The 17,461-nt window shown below is 54.4% G+C and overlaps 1 protein-coding gene across 3 annotated transcripts in view; it reads left to right on the top strand.

Annotated features, from left to right (window-relative positions):
• CRY2 (cryptochrome circadian regulator 2) overlaps positions 1-16,796 on the top strand; it is a 33,489-nt gene extending 16,693 nt beyond the window's left edge. Inside the window, exons 6-13 of one of the 3 annotated variants that reach the window (XR_010841236.1) lie at positions 3,251-3,391; positions 4,527-4,838; positions 5,056-5,207; positions 5,330-5,532; positions 5,857-5,949; positions 7,102-7,243; positions 14,399-14,512; positions 14,641-16,796. Coding sequence is in view for 2 of the 3 variants with exons in the window: in XM_059068423.2 (XP_058924406.1) it covers positions 3,251-3,391; positions 4,527-4,838; positions 5,056-5,207; positions 5,330-5,532; positions 5,857-5,949; positions 7,102-7,241 (1,041 nt within the window). In the remaining variant the exon portion in view is untranslated. Of the gene's footprint in view, positions 1-3,250; positions 3,392-4,526; positions 4,839-5,055; positions 5,208-5,329; positions 5,533-5,856; positions 5,950-7,101; positions 7,244-14,258; positions 14,513-14,640 lie in introns of those variants that run through there. The other 2 variants (XM_059068423.2, XM_067037080.1) reach the window with 2 other exon arrangements.
• Positions 16,797-17,461: the final 665 nt, after the last annotated feature.

Genomic DNA, 17,461 nt, shown 5'->3' on the forward strand with positions numbered 1-17,461 from the left:
TAAAAATTAATAATAAAAAAACCGCTTCAAAGTCTTTTACATGGCCAAGACTAAGCTACAGTGCCTAGGGATGCACATTTGGGTGAAAATTTTAAAAAAACACTTAAAAATGTGAGGAATAACTGAAAAGATAAAGCCCTCCCTTCCAAACGTGCTTTGCAAAAGCAGGAAAATGTAAACATTTTTATTTATTTTTTTTAAAATTTATCTATTTTACTTATTTATTTTTGGCTGCGTTGGGTCTTCGTTGCTGTGCGTGGGCTTTCTCTAGTTGCGGTGAGCGGGGGCTACTCTCCGTTGCGGTGCATGGGCTTCTCATTGCGGTGGCTTTTCTTGTTGCGGAGCACGGGCTCTAGGCGCACGGGCCTCAGTAGTTGTGGCACGTGGGCTCAGTAGTTGTGGCTCACGGGCTCTAGAGCGCAGGCTCAGTAGCTGTGATGCATGGGCTTAGTTGCTCCACGGCACGGGGGGATCTCCCCGGACCAGGGCTCGAACCCGTGTCCCCTGCCTTGGCAGACGGATTCTTAACCACTGCGCCACCAGGGAAGCCCCAGGAAAGTGATTATTTTAAAAGTTGGGCAAGTGGTCACTCACGGGGCAGGGAAGGGACCGTGACTGGGGCGAGCACGTAGACAGGCTTCTGGGGTGGCCGGCAAAGCGCTGATTCTTGAACCGATTCTTGGCGGTGGTTGCACAGGTGTTCGCCTTAGAGTAATTTGTTAAGCCACACATCTGTGTGATTTCTGTATCTGTGTTTCACTTACAATAAAAAGATTTTCAAAGAGAGGTGGGCTGAGGATATGAGCAGGTAAATATACTTCACGTCTGTTAGAGGTACGTAACCAATACCTGAGGGGTCACCTGCCGAGGAGGCGGCCTTTAGGGTGAGGCTTGGAGGAAGAGTCAAAATTAACCGAGGAAAGGGGCGGGGAAAGGAAGGCAGCACTCCAGCCAACGGAGCTGCATGCGTAAGAGCTGTAGTGAGAGCATGGTGCTTAAAGAAGAGTGAGGTGAGGAAGGAAGCCAGAAAGACGGGGCCACTGTGGGGTGCTTGTAAGCCATGTTTAGGATGTGGGACTCTCGCCTAAGAACACCAGGAAGCGCAGCGCGTGTGGTGTCCTCAGGGACACGGGCGTTGTAAAGAATCACTCTGCTCCCACCATGGGGGGTGGATCGGGGGGACAAGAATTGATGCGGAGAGGTCAGCTAGGAGGCTGTCACCGTTGTGCAGTATAGATACAATCTTAGCCTAAACCAGGTTGGTGGCGATAGGGAATGGAAAGAAAAGGACAGATTAGAGAAACACTTGGACAGTAGGATTGACAGGACCTGATGAGCAGGGAGTCAAAGGCGACGGCCAGGCGTTTGGCTTGGGCAGCGAGGTGGATGACAGTGCAGTTTCTGGGATAGGGAAATGCCAGTGGAAGGGCGGTTTAAAGAAAAGAGCCCGCTACCCTTGAGGTGCCTGAAAGGCAATCAAGTAGAGCTCCCTGGCAGGGAGTTGGGTGGAGTGGCTTGGGAGTCTAGGTGAGCAGAGCCTGGGCCAGAGCCACAGGCACGGTGATCGTCTGCAAAGAAACTGTCTCAGGAGCCGTGGGACTGGATGGACTCACGCAGGAGCACAGTTGACTAGAAGGGACCAAGGACAGAGCCCTGGGGTGCCACCACTCAAGGAGTTGGGAGGGGTGGTGGACCTGGTGAAACACCGAGGACAGCCAAGCCGCTGATGGCAGCCAGGAGCCAACAGAATGGCGGGTTTGGAGACAGGGAGCCGTCAGCCTGGTGAAGTGCTGCGGGGGAGTCCAAAAGCACAGGACAGAAATGCCCACGGGGTCCGGCGGCACGGACGCCTCAGAGCCTCTGGCTGGGAGCGGTGAAGGCGGAAGTGGCGGGGGGCGTGAGGAAATGGAGAGAGGCCGGCTGCGAAGCGGGGAAAGAGGACCCAAGGGGAGAAGTGCGCAGGGTGACTAGAAGTTCTTTTTGTTTTGTTCTGTTTGCAACGAAACGAGATCATTTCCCCACTGTTCTTGGAGTGAACAGGGAAGAGAGGGAGAGATGGAATGTGCAAGGGAAGGAAGAGGGGAGGGCTCCAGAGCCAGGTGGAGGCCTTAGCCTTGGGCAGGGTCACAGGAGGGACAGGGGGTAGATGGGGATGCAGGTGAATTTGTAGATTTGGTGGCTAAAAGTTGAGGTGTTTCCCATCTGATGGCTTCCATTTCCTTATCATAAGGAAGGAAGGTCATCTGCTGAAGGGTGGTGGGGAAGTGTGGAATAGGAGGTCTAAAGAGGGTGTAAAGGACTTCCCTGGTGATCCAGTGGTTAAGACTCTACACTCCCGCTGCAGGGGCTGTGGGTTCGATCCCTGGTTGGGGAAGTTCCGCGTGCCAAGCGGTGCGGCCAAAAAAAGAATAAAGAGGGCGTGAAGTCTGTGAAATAGTCATCACGAAGAGAAAGAGAAAATGGTTATTAGAGGTAGTGGGAAAAGACTGGAATCCGGAGTCAGTCCCTCCAGCTCTGTCTCTTACCACCTCTGTGACCTCAGAAGAGTCACATAACACTTTGAGCTTCCTTGCCTCGTTTTCAAAAGGAGGTAATGACAAATGCTGCTTCAGACGATTGTTAAGATCAAATGAGAGAACACAGGTGTCAGTGAGTTGTGGAGATAAAGCAGTCTGCCGGCAGCAACCGATGATAAAAACAAGCCCAATGATACTGTATGACAAGTGGCCCCAGCAATGAATGACTCTGTGGGTTTCCAGGAACGGGTTTGGGGAGAAGTGCTTGGGTAGCCACCGTGTAACAGCAGCCTCAGGGTCCCTGGGACAGAGCAGGGACTGAGGGAGGGATATCTTCCTCTGTAATGTAGACGCCCTTTTTCCTTTCTTCTGTAGAATCACAGACCCTTCAGTGCTTTCAGAAACTTTCATTTCCATCATTCTATTTCATCCCCAGGAGGTGAGAAATTTTGTTCTCATTTAATAAACAAGTAGCTGAGGGACTGTATAACCTATGCTCATAGCACAGATCAAACAGAGTCAGGACAAGAACTTGGGCCTCATTGGTTGATCGGTGGTGGTTCCATCGAAAATTCTGCCAGCGTGAAGTAGCAGGACGTGCACAGGGCCTCGTCCTGGCCCTTTGGCTTTCTGGCCTGCGACCTTAGGCCGATTCCTTAACTAGCTGGTGCCGCAGCTTTTTTCCTCGGAAGCCTCCAGGTCTGCCCTTTCTTTGCCTTCCCTTTGTGCTGCAGGCCTGGGTTGCCAACTATGAGAGACCCCGCATGAATGCCAACTCCCTGCTGGCCAGCCCCACGGGCCTCAGCCCCTACCTGCGCTTCGGCTGCCTCTCCTGCCGCCTCTTCTACTACCGCCTGTGGGACCTGTACAAAAAGGTAAGGGGCAGTGAGGGCGGCGAAGCCCGCCCCCGGTTGCAGCCAAGAGGACACCAGGGCCTTCTGGGCCGGGCAGGTACCCTGAAGAGAGGCCTTCCCTCTGGCTTAAGTGTGTGTACTGTCCGGAGAAGCTGAGGAAGACGCCACATCCAAGAGATGCCAGAGCCAAGCACAACCCAAACTGCTGATCTAAACAAACAAAACCCAGGTTCTCAAGTGGAGCAGAACAGGCAGAAAAGCCGGCCTCAGGGTGTGACCCCAGAGGTGGCAGTTCTGCTGGCAGCAGGTGGACGGGGGCCAAGCGGTCAGGGTGGGAGGCAGGGAGGCTGAGGCCGGTGCCAGTTCTAAGGTGAAGAGCACAGCAGCCCTCTATGGGGCTGTGTCCAGAGCATTTAAAGGGGCGCCTAGGAGCGGCGGTTGCCCATCAGTGATGAGGAAATGACCCGGAGGGCTGCATGCAGGGCTGGATACGGACGATAGGTGCATAGCCCTGTAGTAATGCACCCACCCCCAGGAGGAGGGAGGACAACACATCCAGCCATTCAGATTCCTCAGATTCATCCTTGCGTCTGCATTGTTTCACGTTGTTTCCTCGTTCTTGCCAACATCTGGATTTTGTGGCATGCGGTAACTTTGCCAGCTTGGTGGGTAATCTCGTGACTTTAGGAAGATTATTGTTTGCTTGGCAGTCTGATGGCTTAATTCTTTCATGGCCCCAGATCCAGGCTGTTGGGCATAACTTATTGAACCAAAATCTAGACTGAGCATTTTTTACGTGTGCTGATGAGAAAACTTACTTGGACGTTTTAGAAAGTGGAGCCCAACGGGGACTCTCGAGGACAAGGGTCATGACCAGTCTTTGGGAGTTGGGCCCCCAGCGCGGAGGCCGGCAGTGCTGCCTGCCGCCCTGCAGCCATCCTCAGGGCTCAGAGCGGTAGTGGGCACAGCCAGGGCCCAGGGTTCCGTCTGCAGCACCCCTGCCGCTTCTCCTGGGGCGGGGTCCCTCCACGCATTTAGGGGCTTTGGAGCCACCGAGTTCATGGCGGCTCCAGATTCCTTTGTGGGGACGTCCTGAGTGGCACGGCGCTGATAGCTGGGCGAGCGTTTGTATCCACATCCTGTCCCACCCCGCCAGGTGAAGCGGAGCAGCACACCCCCGCTCTCCCTGTTTGGGCAACTCCTGTGGCGAGAGTTCTTTTACACGGCGGCCACCAACAACCCCAGGTTTGACCGCATGGAGGGCAACCCCATCTGCATCCAGATCCCCTGGGATCGCAACCCCGAGGCCCTGGCCAAGTGGGCCGAGGGCAAGACAGGCTTCCCTTGGATTGACGCCATCATGACGCAACTGAGGCAGGAGGGCTGGATCCACCACCTGGCCCGGCACGCTGTGGCCTGCTTCCTCACGCGCGGGGACCTCTGGGTCAGCTGGGAGAGCGGGGTCCGGGTGAGTCCTCTCTCGGCGGGCAGCCCAGGGCAGCCCCCTTTGGGGCTGGGGGAGGGGCTGGGACCCCTGGGTCCAGGAGATTCCCTCCAGATCCTTCTTGGCTTTGCCCTCAGCAGAAGGCTCTGGCTCCCTTCTCCACAGGGTGTGCGCTGCCTTGGGGGGAACCACGGCCGCAGGTCCCCAAGGAGTCTGACTGTCCCACCCTCCGTGCATCTAGGTGTTCGATGAGCTGCTCCTGGACGCAGACTTCAGCGTGAACGCAGGCAGCTGGATGTGGCTGTCCTGCAGTGCTTTCTTCCAACAGTTCTTCCACTGCTACTGCCCGGTGGGCTTTGGCCGCCGCACGGACCCCAGTGGGGACTACATCAGGTGAGGATGCGGACCAGGCTCTCCGGTTTCTGACCACTTCGGCTTCCTCCTAGGGCGAGATACTCTTGGCCTTTGAAGGAGACTCCAGCGTGCTGATGGGTCGTCTGGTGTGTATGTTTCAGGCGATACCTGCCCAAGTTGAAAGGGTTCCCCTCTCGATACATCTACGAGCCCTGGAATGCCCCAGAGTCGATTCAGAAGGCAGCCAAGTGCATCATTGGTGTGGACTACCCACGGCCCCTCGTGAACCACGCCGAGACCAGCCGGCTCAACATTGAGCGGATGAAGCAGATTTACCAGCAGCTCTCTCGCTACCGGGGACTCTGTAAGGAGCCCTCCTCCCACTGCCACCCCCTAGTTCCCCGAAGGGAAGGACAGCGCCAGAGGCCCAGGGGGCGTAGACAGAGATTCCCAGATGTTTGCAAAGGGAGGCCGCCGAGCACTGTCTTCCAGGCTGTTGACCTGACTTCCGGGGCACAGGCCACACAGGCGGGCCTGGATCAGGCCTCTCTGAACTAGCTGTGGCCAGCGGGAAGCGATGGAACCTTGATGTCAGGGCCCAGCACCCCCTGCCTTGTACCTCCCTGCCCTGGGGCCCTGTACAGCCCTGTGAGATTGCATTCTGATGATTCCCCTACCTCCTGCCCAGGTCTGCTGGCCTCTGTCCCTTCCTGCATGGAAGACCTCAGCAACCCAGTGGCAGAGCCCAGCTCGAGCCAGGCTGGGAGCACGAACAGTGCAGGTAAGCGCGGCTAAACCTCCCACGGCCCGCGCCCGCCCCAGGGCCGCGGCAGAGCTACTACCACTCCAGTCACTGAGGGCTGAGGGTGGAGGCCAGAACCCAGTTATGCCCCGGTAGAACTTGTATTCCACTGGGGAGACGGATGGTAAAGGAGCCGTGCAAGATCATGTCGGACAGCAAGTGCTTTGGGGGAAAATAAAATCGAGTGACCTGACAAGAGAGGGCTGGGGAAGGGGGTTACTTTAGATGGAGTACCAGGGCCCCACGTCGTCGTGAGCAGAGCCAGCCTTCTAAGAACAGGGGGAAGAGCATTCCAGGCAAAGGGAATAGCAAGAAGAGACCCAGAGATGGAAACAAGCTTACCCATTCCAGGGACGAGAGGAGGGAGGCCAGCGGGGCCGGTGCGTTCCGAGCGAGGAGCTGGAACGAGAGGAGGACGGACACAGCAGGAGTAGCGGCGTGTAGACTGGGCGTCCACGAGGAGGATTAGGATTCCGTTGTCAGTGCAGGGAGGAGGCACTGACGGGCGTCAGCAGGGCAGAGGTGTGACCTGGTTTATGTTTTTAAAAGCTCACTGTGCCTGCTGTGTGGAGGGCAGTGTGGGCAAGAGCCCCCGAGTATAGGGAGGCTGGAAAGGAGGCGACTGGCGCTGTCCAGGCCGGTGGCAGGAGAGAGGAGTAGATGGCCTTGCTGCGTTCTTAGCCTCTGCCCTTCGGCTCCGGGACGAAGATCAGCAAGCGCAGACCGGCAAGAGCGTCAGGGCTTTTCCTAGTTCCTAGTTTGCCCGGCCAGGTTGGCTCCCCGGGTCAGGGCACTGCTCATTCCGGCTTCAGGAGGCCTGTTACGGAGGGAACATGCCTCGCCTTCAGCGCAAGCGTGGCCGACAGGCCACATCAGCCTCTGGCCTGGAGCCCGTGGGATTGGGGGCCCCAAAGCTGGCTGTACTGCCAGCAGGCCTGGTCATGCTCTCCTCGGATATTTCCGGGCAGAGTCAGTGCTGAAAGGAAGGCCAGGGGGCAGGTCTGAGGAGCAACGTGCTGGTTGCATTGATGAGCAGGCTCCCTGCCCGCTAAAGAGCTGCTGCTGCACGGTTGAGCGCCACCTTGGCTCCGCACGCAAGCCTGTGTGACACTTTGACCTGCTTCCCTACAGGCCCAAGACCACTGCCCAGTGGCCCAGCGTCCCCCAAACGCAAGCTGGGAGCAGCGGAGGAGCCGCCGGGGGAAGAACTCAGCAAACGGGCCAGGGTGGCAGGGTTGCCTCACTCGGAGCCGCCGAGCAAGGATGCCTGAGAGTGAGTGGCTGCAGCTGAGAGTCGGCTTCAGGGGCGGGCGTGGGGGGGGCGGGGAGAGCGTGGGGAGCTGCCTGCCGGCTGGAGGCTAAAACCCACGGGCTAGATCGGCACCCGCTAGGGACTGGCTGCTTTTCTAGGGGTTCAGCTCAAACTCTACCATCCTGACTTCTATACCTTCTAATACTAGAAAGAGAATTTAACGATAAAGCCTTGTTCTTTCTTTGCCAGCTAAGGGGGAAAAAACTTTGACTCTTTCTACCTATCAAAGTGAGCCAAATCCAGAAGAAGAAAGCAGAGACCCGATGTGAAGCAGTGGGAGAAAGAGTCCCAGGGCAGGGCCTGGGGGTGCTGCGGGCCCCTCTGCCGTCGCCCCGACAGGCTGTGTCCTGTAGGCTGGCCAGCAGGGGGCAGCACTTACCTTCAGAATTCAGGCTTAGGGACTTGGGAGGCTCACTTAGCCCAGCCCCACCTGAGGACCAGAAGACCCAGGCTCCCTATCACCTGTGCCTCTTACAGCCACTCCTCCATTCGTGCCTCTGCTGCGGCTTCAGCTCCGCACGTCCCTGGCAGTGCTCATCTTCCTTGAAAGACCCGTGAATGTCTCAAGAAACAAAAACAAAAACCTGGCTCCTCCTTCCCCAGAGCAAGAAGGGCCTTTTATGCCTTTCTGGGGGAGATATAAATTACCGTCCCCTTTCAGTCATCATCTCAGGCTGCTCCTTATGGGCCACGTCTGCATCATTAGGTTGGAGGGTGATTTTCTCCAGGGAGCCAATTCTTTTTCCTAAACCCGTCTACTTCAAGCCAGGTGAGGCCAACTGGTTTGCGTGTCTAGACCTGAATGCCGGTGAGACAGCGAGTGTTTGATGCCTGTGCCCTTTTCTTTACGAGGCTCTTTGTCTTAGACATTGCAGATGGACAGATCTGTTATCTCGTTCTGGGAGTCCCGGCAACCTTAGGTACTGTTCTCTTAGTTAGCCCTTAACTCTGTGGTACTAAGCATAGTTCATTCTGTCTTACAAACCTGGAACTTTCCTGGGTGATACTCTGACTTTCAGGTAAGAAGATTAAAGAACAGAGAGGTTAAATGTCTGGGTCACGGCTCCTCAGAGGTAATGGCATCCAGTTCAGCTTGAAACTGTCGCCAGCAAGTGTATGCGGAAGGGGAGCGTAAGACATAGAAAATGTGATACGACGCCCATCCACAAGCGTTTAATAGTCTGCTGAGAAAAACAAGACAGATAACCTGCCATTCCCGGACAAATGGTACAGACTCTCCCAGCTCATCACAAGACAGTTACTGGTGGGCCAGAGTGATCAGGGAGTACAGCACAGAAGGTTACCCCAGGGGCCCCAAAAGATGGATTGGATTTAGACAGCAAGGAGAGCATTTCCAACAAGAAAAACAGCTTAATGATTACATGGTCTTGTACACATTACCTAACCGCTCTGAGACTCAGTTTCCTCACCAAAAATTAGGTTCTTGTTGCAAGGATTAAATGATGAAATATATGTGTCAGGGATGTGTGGGGCTGCTAGTTGCAGAAAACCTGACTACTGCGTCTAAAACAAAGAGGGGTTTGGTTTTCTTACTGAACAAAAGGCCCAGAGCTGTGGGTGCTGCTACTTTGGGTTTGATGGCTCAACAGTGTCAGAGCCAGTTTTTCTGAGATTCTCTTGTTTCCTGGCCTCAAGGTGGCTGCCACAGCTTCAGCCATCAACTCCTTGCTCAAGGCAAGAAAGAGAAGGAAGCACAGAGACAGCTGCACTCGTTCATACAATAAACGTACGTCAAGTGATCACAGTTTGCCAGACACCGTTGTAGGCACTGGATATAGTTGTAAACAAGACTGACCAAGTCCCTTCCCTCTTGGGTGCATCTTTGTGGGAGGAGACAGACAGTAAACAAATAGATACATCATGTGTCAAGAAGCCCTAAGTGGTATGAAGAAAAAATAAAGTCGAGTAAGGAGGTAGAAAGTTTGGGGCGCCGTGGAGGTTGCGGTTTTATATTATGAGGGTTGTCAGGGGGTGCCTCTCTTCCTTTTTCATAAAGAAAATAAGAGCTCTCCCAGGATACCCCTTCCCCAGCCTTTCACATTGGCCTCATGAGCCAGAACTGAGTCACAAAGCCTCCCCAAAGCTGGCAAATAGGGATCTGGGTTGTCAGGATTGGTTAGACCATTGATTTCCAACCTGAGTGAGCAGTGGAATTCCCTAGAGGACTTGTTAAGCCGCAGATGGCTGGGCCCCACCCCCAGAGGTTGGGATCCCGTGGGTCTGGGGTGGGACCTGAGAATTTGCATTTCTAACAAGTTCGCAGCTGTTTGATGATGCTGCTGTTCTGGGACTGTACTTTGAGAATCACTGACTTAGACCATTCCTGACCCATTGTCTGGGCCACGTCCATGACCCACTGAACAAAATCCAGATTCTGTTAGCTAGGAAGTGTAGATACTGGTCGATAACTGTCTACGTAATATACAGGGCACTTAGCCCAGCGCCTGCCTTATGAGTTCATAAATAAAATGGTAGCTATTATTATTATTAGAGATATTGTTATTATTATTTTTTTAGAAGAACGTAAGGTTACAGTTGGGTCTGATCATGGAGGGTCTTAAATGCCAGGCAGATGGAGTCCTTGGTGTACTTTCTGGGACCTAAGGAGCATTTTGGAACAGGAGAGTGAATGATCAAATTGGCATTTTGGGGAGATTAACCAGGCATTGGGCTGGGACCTGAGAAGGAATGGTGGGGGGAGAGAGCCAGCTCAGAGTCTGTGGTGGTGATTCCAAGTGGACATTGCAAGGGTGCAGAGGTCCGCGCTGGTCTCTTGCCTTGTGGTCCAGGAGATATCCATCAGCCTATCGGGATCTTAAGGACTGATTCTCAAGGTTTAGCCCTTAATCATGGCTAATTGATTGGAAGTGAGGACCCGGAGCTCAGAGGACAGGACAGATACTCAAGTTCTTTGGAAACCCTGAGAGAAAAGAGTTTCTTGGTGAAACTTGTGCTTCGCTGTGTGCTGGGGGTGCACCTGGGCCTAAAGACGGTGAGCATCCACCTCAGTAAAACAGCAATAATAGCATCTTGTCACCTGCCCTACTCATCGAGGATACACATTGGGGAAAGAAAACGAAAAGCCATACGTGAAAAGCCTTTGAATAAGTAAAACGCACCACGCAGGTGAAAGCACGTTACCACCTTGCATATGCTTCTCAGGGTGTCTTTGACCGACCGTGTTATTGTTACTTCGGTCAGGGCCCACACGCTGAGCTGGATGGACCACAGAGCAGTGGCCACGGGGCCTGTGTTGATGCAGTCGTATTGACCCTGCCCCCTCTCCTCTCGTCAGTTTTAGTTGTGTGACTTAGGGCAGGATTCATAACCTCTCTGAGATGCTTTAGCTAGCTGTAAGGTGTGAATAAATCATTCTTTAGCAGCCTGAAGGCTCCATCGTGGACCTTTTGAGGCCATGTTTAGCTGCAGCCTCTATAGTTTTGTGATTCTGTTATTCCTAACGCCTCAGGCCTGGGCCAGACAATGATGTCAACTGATCTCGTGGGAGAACATACCCTGATACCCGTCGGTTCCGTGTTTACGTCAGACCCACATCAGTGTCTGTTCTGTATCTGGTTATCGTACAGTGTTCGCTGAACTGAACGACAAGCCACAGCGCCAGAGAGCCCCCATTTCCCCCGCCTCCCCGTAATCCCCAAAGCCGCTGACTGCTCTGGATTCCGGCGGGCTCGCCTCGTGCACACGTTTTTCTTATTGGTCTAATTATTCTAACAGTCCACGTGATCCGTTTGTCCTGCTGCTGCTACATGGTGATCTGCTGAGAGAAGCCCGTTGAATATAAAAGGTCCATGGCAAGGACTGCCTCTTCCCCTCCTCCGCTGAGGTTCACCCCAACTCGGTCAGCCCTGGGGCTTCGCGGAGGAAAACCCGATTTCTGGGGTCTCTTCATCGTCTTTTTGCCATTTGTTCCATGTACATCCTTCCTTATGTGAAATAATGTGTGTGAAAGGCACCGGGCAACCTGTAAAGTGCTGCCCAGCGGAAGCGGAGGTCGCATCGTGCTGCTCGCTGCCCGGGAGCCTTCACACAGGCTCTTCTCACCTCTCTGTCTCTCAGTTCCTGAAACAAGAAGTTAGTTGGGACCTGGCGTCCCCTCACACTTTCCCTGGCACTTACTAAGAAGCTGTTGACTAATGGACGTCCCCTCCCCTTTGCCGTGTGATTTCTGTGGTGCAGGAAGGGCAGGCGTGTGGTTGACACGAGGAATGAGACGGAGCTAAGAGGCCAGCTTTGTACCCCATCCAGGCCCAGCTGCGCCTCTGGCCTTCCCTGCTCCTACCTGGGAGCTGGCGGCAAACCCTCTGCCCCTCGCGAGCTCCTGGGCACTGTGGCTCACCCCGTGTGGTGGGGAGGGGTGACCTCTGAGACCTGGTTGCAGGCTCCAAACAGTTTCTTCCCGACCTTGAGCTGTCGTGTCTCCTCTGCTGACACATGCTCACGCGTGCACGGTATCCGCACACCCCTCCTGGGCTGGGAGCTGGGGGAGGGTGGACTTGCAGACTGGGAGGGAAGCATCCAGTGGGAGGGAAGGGACGTGAGGGCACAGGTACCCAGGGGGACCGTCCTAACTGACATGAGCACGCCGAGGGAGGCCCTCGTTAACTTACTCTGTGTTCCAGCCGCTTCTGCTTCTTGTATTAATGACAGGTTGAAAGAGTTGGACAATCATGAGATTTTTTTTTAGTACATGTTTTATGAGTTGATTTTTCCCTAGCGCCTCTCCCCTAGCTATTCTTCTCTTTCTTTTAGTGCTGCTGTCCTCATTTTCCTGCAAGGCCTCATCTGGTTTCCCCAGCCCCCTTTTTCTGCAGACTTATGCCCTAGCTTGAGGACAAGAGCACAGGGACCCTCTAGTTATCTGCTGATGGAGCAACTTGAGTAACTCGTTGAACAGCCTCTAGAGACTAGCTTTGTGGACAAGGGTAAGCTGGTTCTTCCAAACCTTGGTTTTCTATTTGGGTTTTTGAACCCATCATAGAGGCTTGTGGGTCACCGGGGCTTGTCTGAGGCCAGGACACTGACACCTCCCTTCCCGAGTCTGCCCCATACCTAGACCACACCCAAGTCAGCGTAGGTCTGAGTGAATTCTTATTATTATGGCCACCTGCCTGCACCTCACCCCCTTATCTTCTAAGCTTAGGCATCAGTTCTTAAACCCTCTTTGGGTTACCCTTGCTTTGAAGACGGTAGGAGGATGGAAGATGGAGCCTCTTCCCAGAAAATCGCACCTGTTTGCACACACAGAGAAATGTACACATTTCTCTTCCTGGTCTTCATGGACTGCCCCTTAATCCCATCCTTGGACCTCTTAAGGATCCAGGAACCCCCAGAGTAAGAGCCCTTGTTCTAAGGAATCTTAAAGCACTCTTTATCTTCCCCCATCCCCGAAGGTGGAGAAAACACAAGAAATGGAGATAGCAGGTAGGAGGACCTGTTGTGTATGCTCTTCAAGCCTGAAATTTTCAGTTTCAGAAGAATAGTCATCTCTTTGGCTTAACAATAGGGGCCAGAGAGAGAGATCTATGTATAAAATATATATCACAATCGGCATGTTTCAATAAACATATGTACACTTTATATTTAACAAATATATTTATTCGTAGTGAAAAAATATGGCTAGGTTATTGTAGTACAAGCTTAAAGGGAAAATTGTTGAAAATATTTTAAAGAGGCACTCAGTACTGACCCCTACAGGTACCCACTCCTACGTTTGCTCTTGATTTTTCCCAGCTTCTAGATAAATTATCATCATCCAGTTAAAATCTTCTTCACCTTTAACATTTGTCTGAAAAGGGTCACATGTGTCAGAAGACTGATTTTGAATCCCTGGCTCCAGTGTCTTGGACTCTTGAGGGCGTTTCCCCTTTTCTGTTAATGTCTGAACTTCCATTTATGTTGCTTGGATACTAGTCTTCACGCCATCCTGTTGATTTCTTTTTATAGCCTCTAAAAGTCTTAATGAGCAAAACTATAATACAGAGATCACTGAGTGGTATAAATACAGGTTTTGGAATCAGACAGACCTCGGTTTCCCGTCTTGGCTCCGCCACCTCTGAATGCTCTAGTCTTGGGTAATCTACTTATCCTCTCTGGCTTCCGTTTTCTCATCTGTAAAACTGGAAGCCATATCTTCAGGGTTCATGGGATTGCAAGCTGTATTAGTTTGCTTGGGTTCCCACAACAAAGTGCCACAGACTGGGTGACTTAAACAACAGAACTTTATTCTCTCACAGTTCCGGAGGCTAGAAGTCTGAGATCACGTTGACCGCAGCGTTGGTTTCTTCTGAGGCCTCTCTCCTTGGCCTGTAGATTGCTGCCATCTCCCTCTGTCTTCAGATGGTCTTACCTCTGCGCGTGTCTGTGTCCTAATGGTTTCTTACAGGGACACCAGTCATTTGGGATCAGGGCCCACCCTAAGCACCTTATTTTAACTTAATTACCTCTTTAAAGACCTTCTCTCCAAAAACAGTCACATTCTGAGGGGGTTAGGACTTCAGTGTATGCATGTGGGGGGACACAGTTCAGCTGTAACACAAGTGTGTAGTGCCCGGCCCATAGTAGGCTCAGTAAGCCTTCTTGTCGTTATCTGTCTGACCATCATTTGAAAGGTGTAGACTTTTAACGGAGCCCTGCATGTCTCCTTACTCTCTCAGACACGCTAGACCTATTTCAACAGGCAACCCAGCATTACGGTGGGCTTTACCCTGTCCTCTGTTATCAGACATGAGGCCATTTCTTCCCTTTGCCCCAGATTCAGGACGTTATAAATCTTTGAAGTGAGTCATCCTTGCGTCTCCTCTCCCCGCCCCTCAGTCTTCTAGCACAGTGCCAGGGTTCTCTTATCTCTGGGTGGAAGTTTGCTCACCGGCTGATTGTGAACTCAGTCACTGCCTTCATCTTCAAGATGACTGGTCCCGGATGGCTTCTCTTCCAGCCCTTTTTTTCTGATTCTCCATCTCTGGCAGCAGCCGCTGTGCCTTGATTCAGAAACTGCCCTTGTCATATCTGAGCAAGCGTTACCCAAGGCCTCAGGTGAGTGTCCGTGACCTTCTCCCCCTTCTCTGCTGCTCTCAGGCAAGGGGCAGAGGAGGCCCAGAGGGTCCACGGGGGACAGCTTGTCCACGCCAGCACCCCAGAGGGCCAGCGTGCGAGCACCCGCTGGCATCCCAGCAACAACCTTGTCCCCAGGTACCGTGGCCCGCTCGGTTTACTCTGGGCTCTTCCCAGCTCCCCAGAGGAGCAGCTGGAGGAGCCATGTCCCTGGGCCACTGAGAGCCTCCCGAGCGCTCCCTTGTGCCCTTGTTGTTCTCTTTCAGCTGCAGTGCCGTGACTCTGTGAGCGAAGCCGGGGTGCCCGAGCAGCCACCGTGGCAGCAGAGCGCAGCCTGCAGAACAGCTGATCACCTCCAGAGATGGAGCAAGCGTGTGCGTGTGTGTGCGTGTGCCGAGGAAGGAGCGGCCCCGCCTGTTTGCGTGTGCGTGCGTCTGTTTACACTCCTGTGGTTCCCAACACTGCCTGGGCTGGAGGCTAGAGGTCACGGCCGTGACTTTCACCCCAGACCTGTCCCTGTGAGCCAGCTGCCTTGTCTGAATAGAAGAGTGGTGGGACCTTAGCTGGGATCCTGGCATCCGCCCCCCAACCCTCCCTCCCTCCCTCCCTCCTCGCGTCAGACTGCCGAGCAGGGGGGAAGAAGCCTTTCCGGCTCTCGTCCAGAGTGTGGGATTCTAGAGGCAGCTAGGGTTCTGCTGAGTTCCTGGGCAGGCTGGAGGGGACGGGTGTGTCCAGACATAGTCCCCTGGCCTGGCTTCTTATTTTAAACTTCCCTGCCACTGGGTTCTCCGGACTCTTCCTTGGGGAGCTGGGACTGAGCACGAGGCTGTAGACAGATCTGGAAGCTTGGCATCATCGTGCAGAAGCACAGCCAGGCACCTGACTGGAGTGCGGCATGTACAGTATCATAGATGATAGCTAAGAACACCTCCCTCTTCGGGGCTGAAAACCTGAGGTTAGAAGTAGGAGGCCAGCTCTCACTACTGTTCCCAGAAGCTGAGAGCCGGCCCCAAAGCTGACTGGAGTCTCAGGTGCCTCCACCGGGAGGAGGCCAGGTTCCTGGTGGTAGGAAGCCCCCTGGCGCCTCTCGCCACACTCCAGGGCATCTCGGTGCTGCCCCCGAGCTCAGCTGACACCAGCCAGGGAAGCCATCCCAGTCTGCACTCTGAAGCCTTGCACAGCCTGCCCGGGGCTGGTCAGCAACCAGGCTGCCACGCCAGCTCTCCCCGTAGCTGGACGTCAAAGACCCAGGGGGGTGGACTGCCGGGGACAGTTGGGAAAGACCCAAGCCGAGATCCCACCCAGCGCACCAAGCCTTCTGGAAGCAGCAGGTGGGAGGTTTGACCCAGAGAATGCAAGGCCTTGCATTCGAGGGGCAGCCTGTACCCCCCACCTCCGCCTCCCACTGTCGGGGCTGTGCTGAGAAAGACACCACGAGAAGGAGGGCTGTGCGGTCAGCTGGAGCGAGTCTTCCTTCCACCCATGGCCTGCACTTGAGCCACAGCGCGCGCGTGCGTGTGTGTGTGTGTGTGTGTGTGTGTGTGCGCGCGTGTAGCTGAGAGGCCAGTTCCTCTTGGGATTGTTCACGTAACGTTAAGCTGGCCCCTGGGCCTTCTCCGCTCTACCTCCCCTGTGACCTTCCCCGGCCTCAGAGCGGTTCATTCCCTTGGCCCCAGCCCTGCCCTTCACCGTCCTGTGTCCTGGGACCGGAACTGCCTCCTACATCTGTCCAGCACATCGACAGGCTGCTTCCTGAGACGTCCGCAGGCTTTCCCAGCCGGAAAGCTGCCTTTAGAGTCCAACTGTTGTATGTATGTCACCCTCATAATCATGTCGGGAGAACAGGGCACCGGTGATGGCTTTTTCTGCAGCATTGGGTTGGGGTCTTCACTGTTCCCTTAGCCCCAGCCACGAGGAAAGAGAATCGGGGGCTATTGCCAGAAGGAGCGTAGAGCAAGCCTGGAAGGGCTAGTCTGAGAAACTGAGAAGGCCAGAGGGCTTAGGGCCAGAGTCAGTATTTATTTAGCACCACCTTCAAATGTCAGGATGATCCCCTTTTCCTGCCCACTTAAGAATGGTTCTCTTCCCTAAGGTACAAGTTGGCGGGACCACCTCCCCCTGCATCTCCACCATCCCTGGCATGCGTCCACTCCGGAGCTGGGAGGGGCGGGGTGAGGAGAGGGTGCATCCGGTGGCCTGGAGCTCCACAGTCGCTTCGTGCCTCCCGCCTCCTGGCCCAGGTGTCCCTGGGGGCTCCTGCACAGCATTGCCCCAAATCCTGATCCAAGGGCCAGCATGGGGAGGAGATGGTCGCAGGCCAAATGCACTTTATACGGAGATTTTCTATGGCTGGGAAGTTGTGTTTCTCCCGCAGTTTTTTTGTGAATATTCATGTGTTTCATAAATGTCTGATCCTGTCTGAGCAGAGCTGTGCTGTTGTCAGTTTTGTGGGAGGTCTGGGGACTGGGAGGCAGTGGGGCTTAGCCCGCATGAAGCCTTAAGCCAGACCGTCTCGGTTCTGCTGGACCAGGAGCCTCCCACCCGCCTTGGAGGTGGCAGGGAGGCGTGGATGGGAGATGGAGGATCAAGGAGGCTCCTAGCTGAGCAGCTGGAGCAACGAGCGGTCTAAACTGCAGAGCTTGGTCAGAGTTGGAGGTCAGTCGACTATAATGGTACCGAGCATGCCAGGGCCAGGATGAGGTCCCTGAGTGCTGTTCTGCAGTGACGCCGCCTCTCGGCCCCCTTAAACACCCCCAGGCTGGGGATCAGTCAATGGCAGGGCCCTCTCCAGGCCCTCAATCCTTCCTTTACCTCAGCTCAGCCACATAAGCTGCAACTGCTTGGTGCAGAGGGGATGCAAGCCCTCTGCTCCGGCCACGTAGTCAGATCTGCCCACAGACAAGCCTAGAGCCTGGATGCTGACTTTGTCTCGTGTCGTCTGGCCAGAGTAGCCCCTCTCTATGGTGAGCATGGGCTTTCCTGTGAGGGTGTCTAGTCTTGGACCACTGGACATGAGAGCTTTGTTAGCCCACACCCCAAATTCCTGTGGGATGGGGTTCGGGCCAGGCCGAGAAAACCACACGCTGC

Source organism: Kogia breviceps, chromosome 7 (assembly GCF_026419965.1).
Source record: "Kogia breviceps isolate mKogBre1 chromosome 7, mKogBre1 haplotype 1, whole genome shotgun sequence".
Taxonomy (NCBI): Eukaryota; Metazoa; Chordata; class Mammalia; order Artiodactyla; family Physeteridae; genus Kogia; species Kogia breviceps.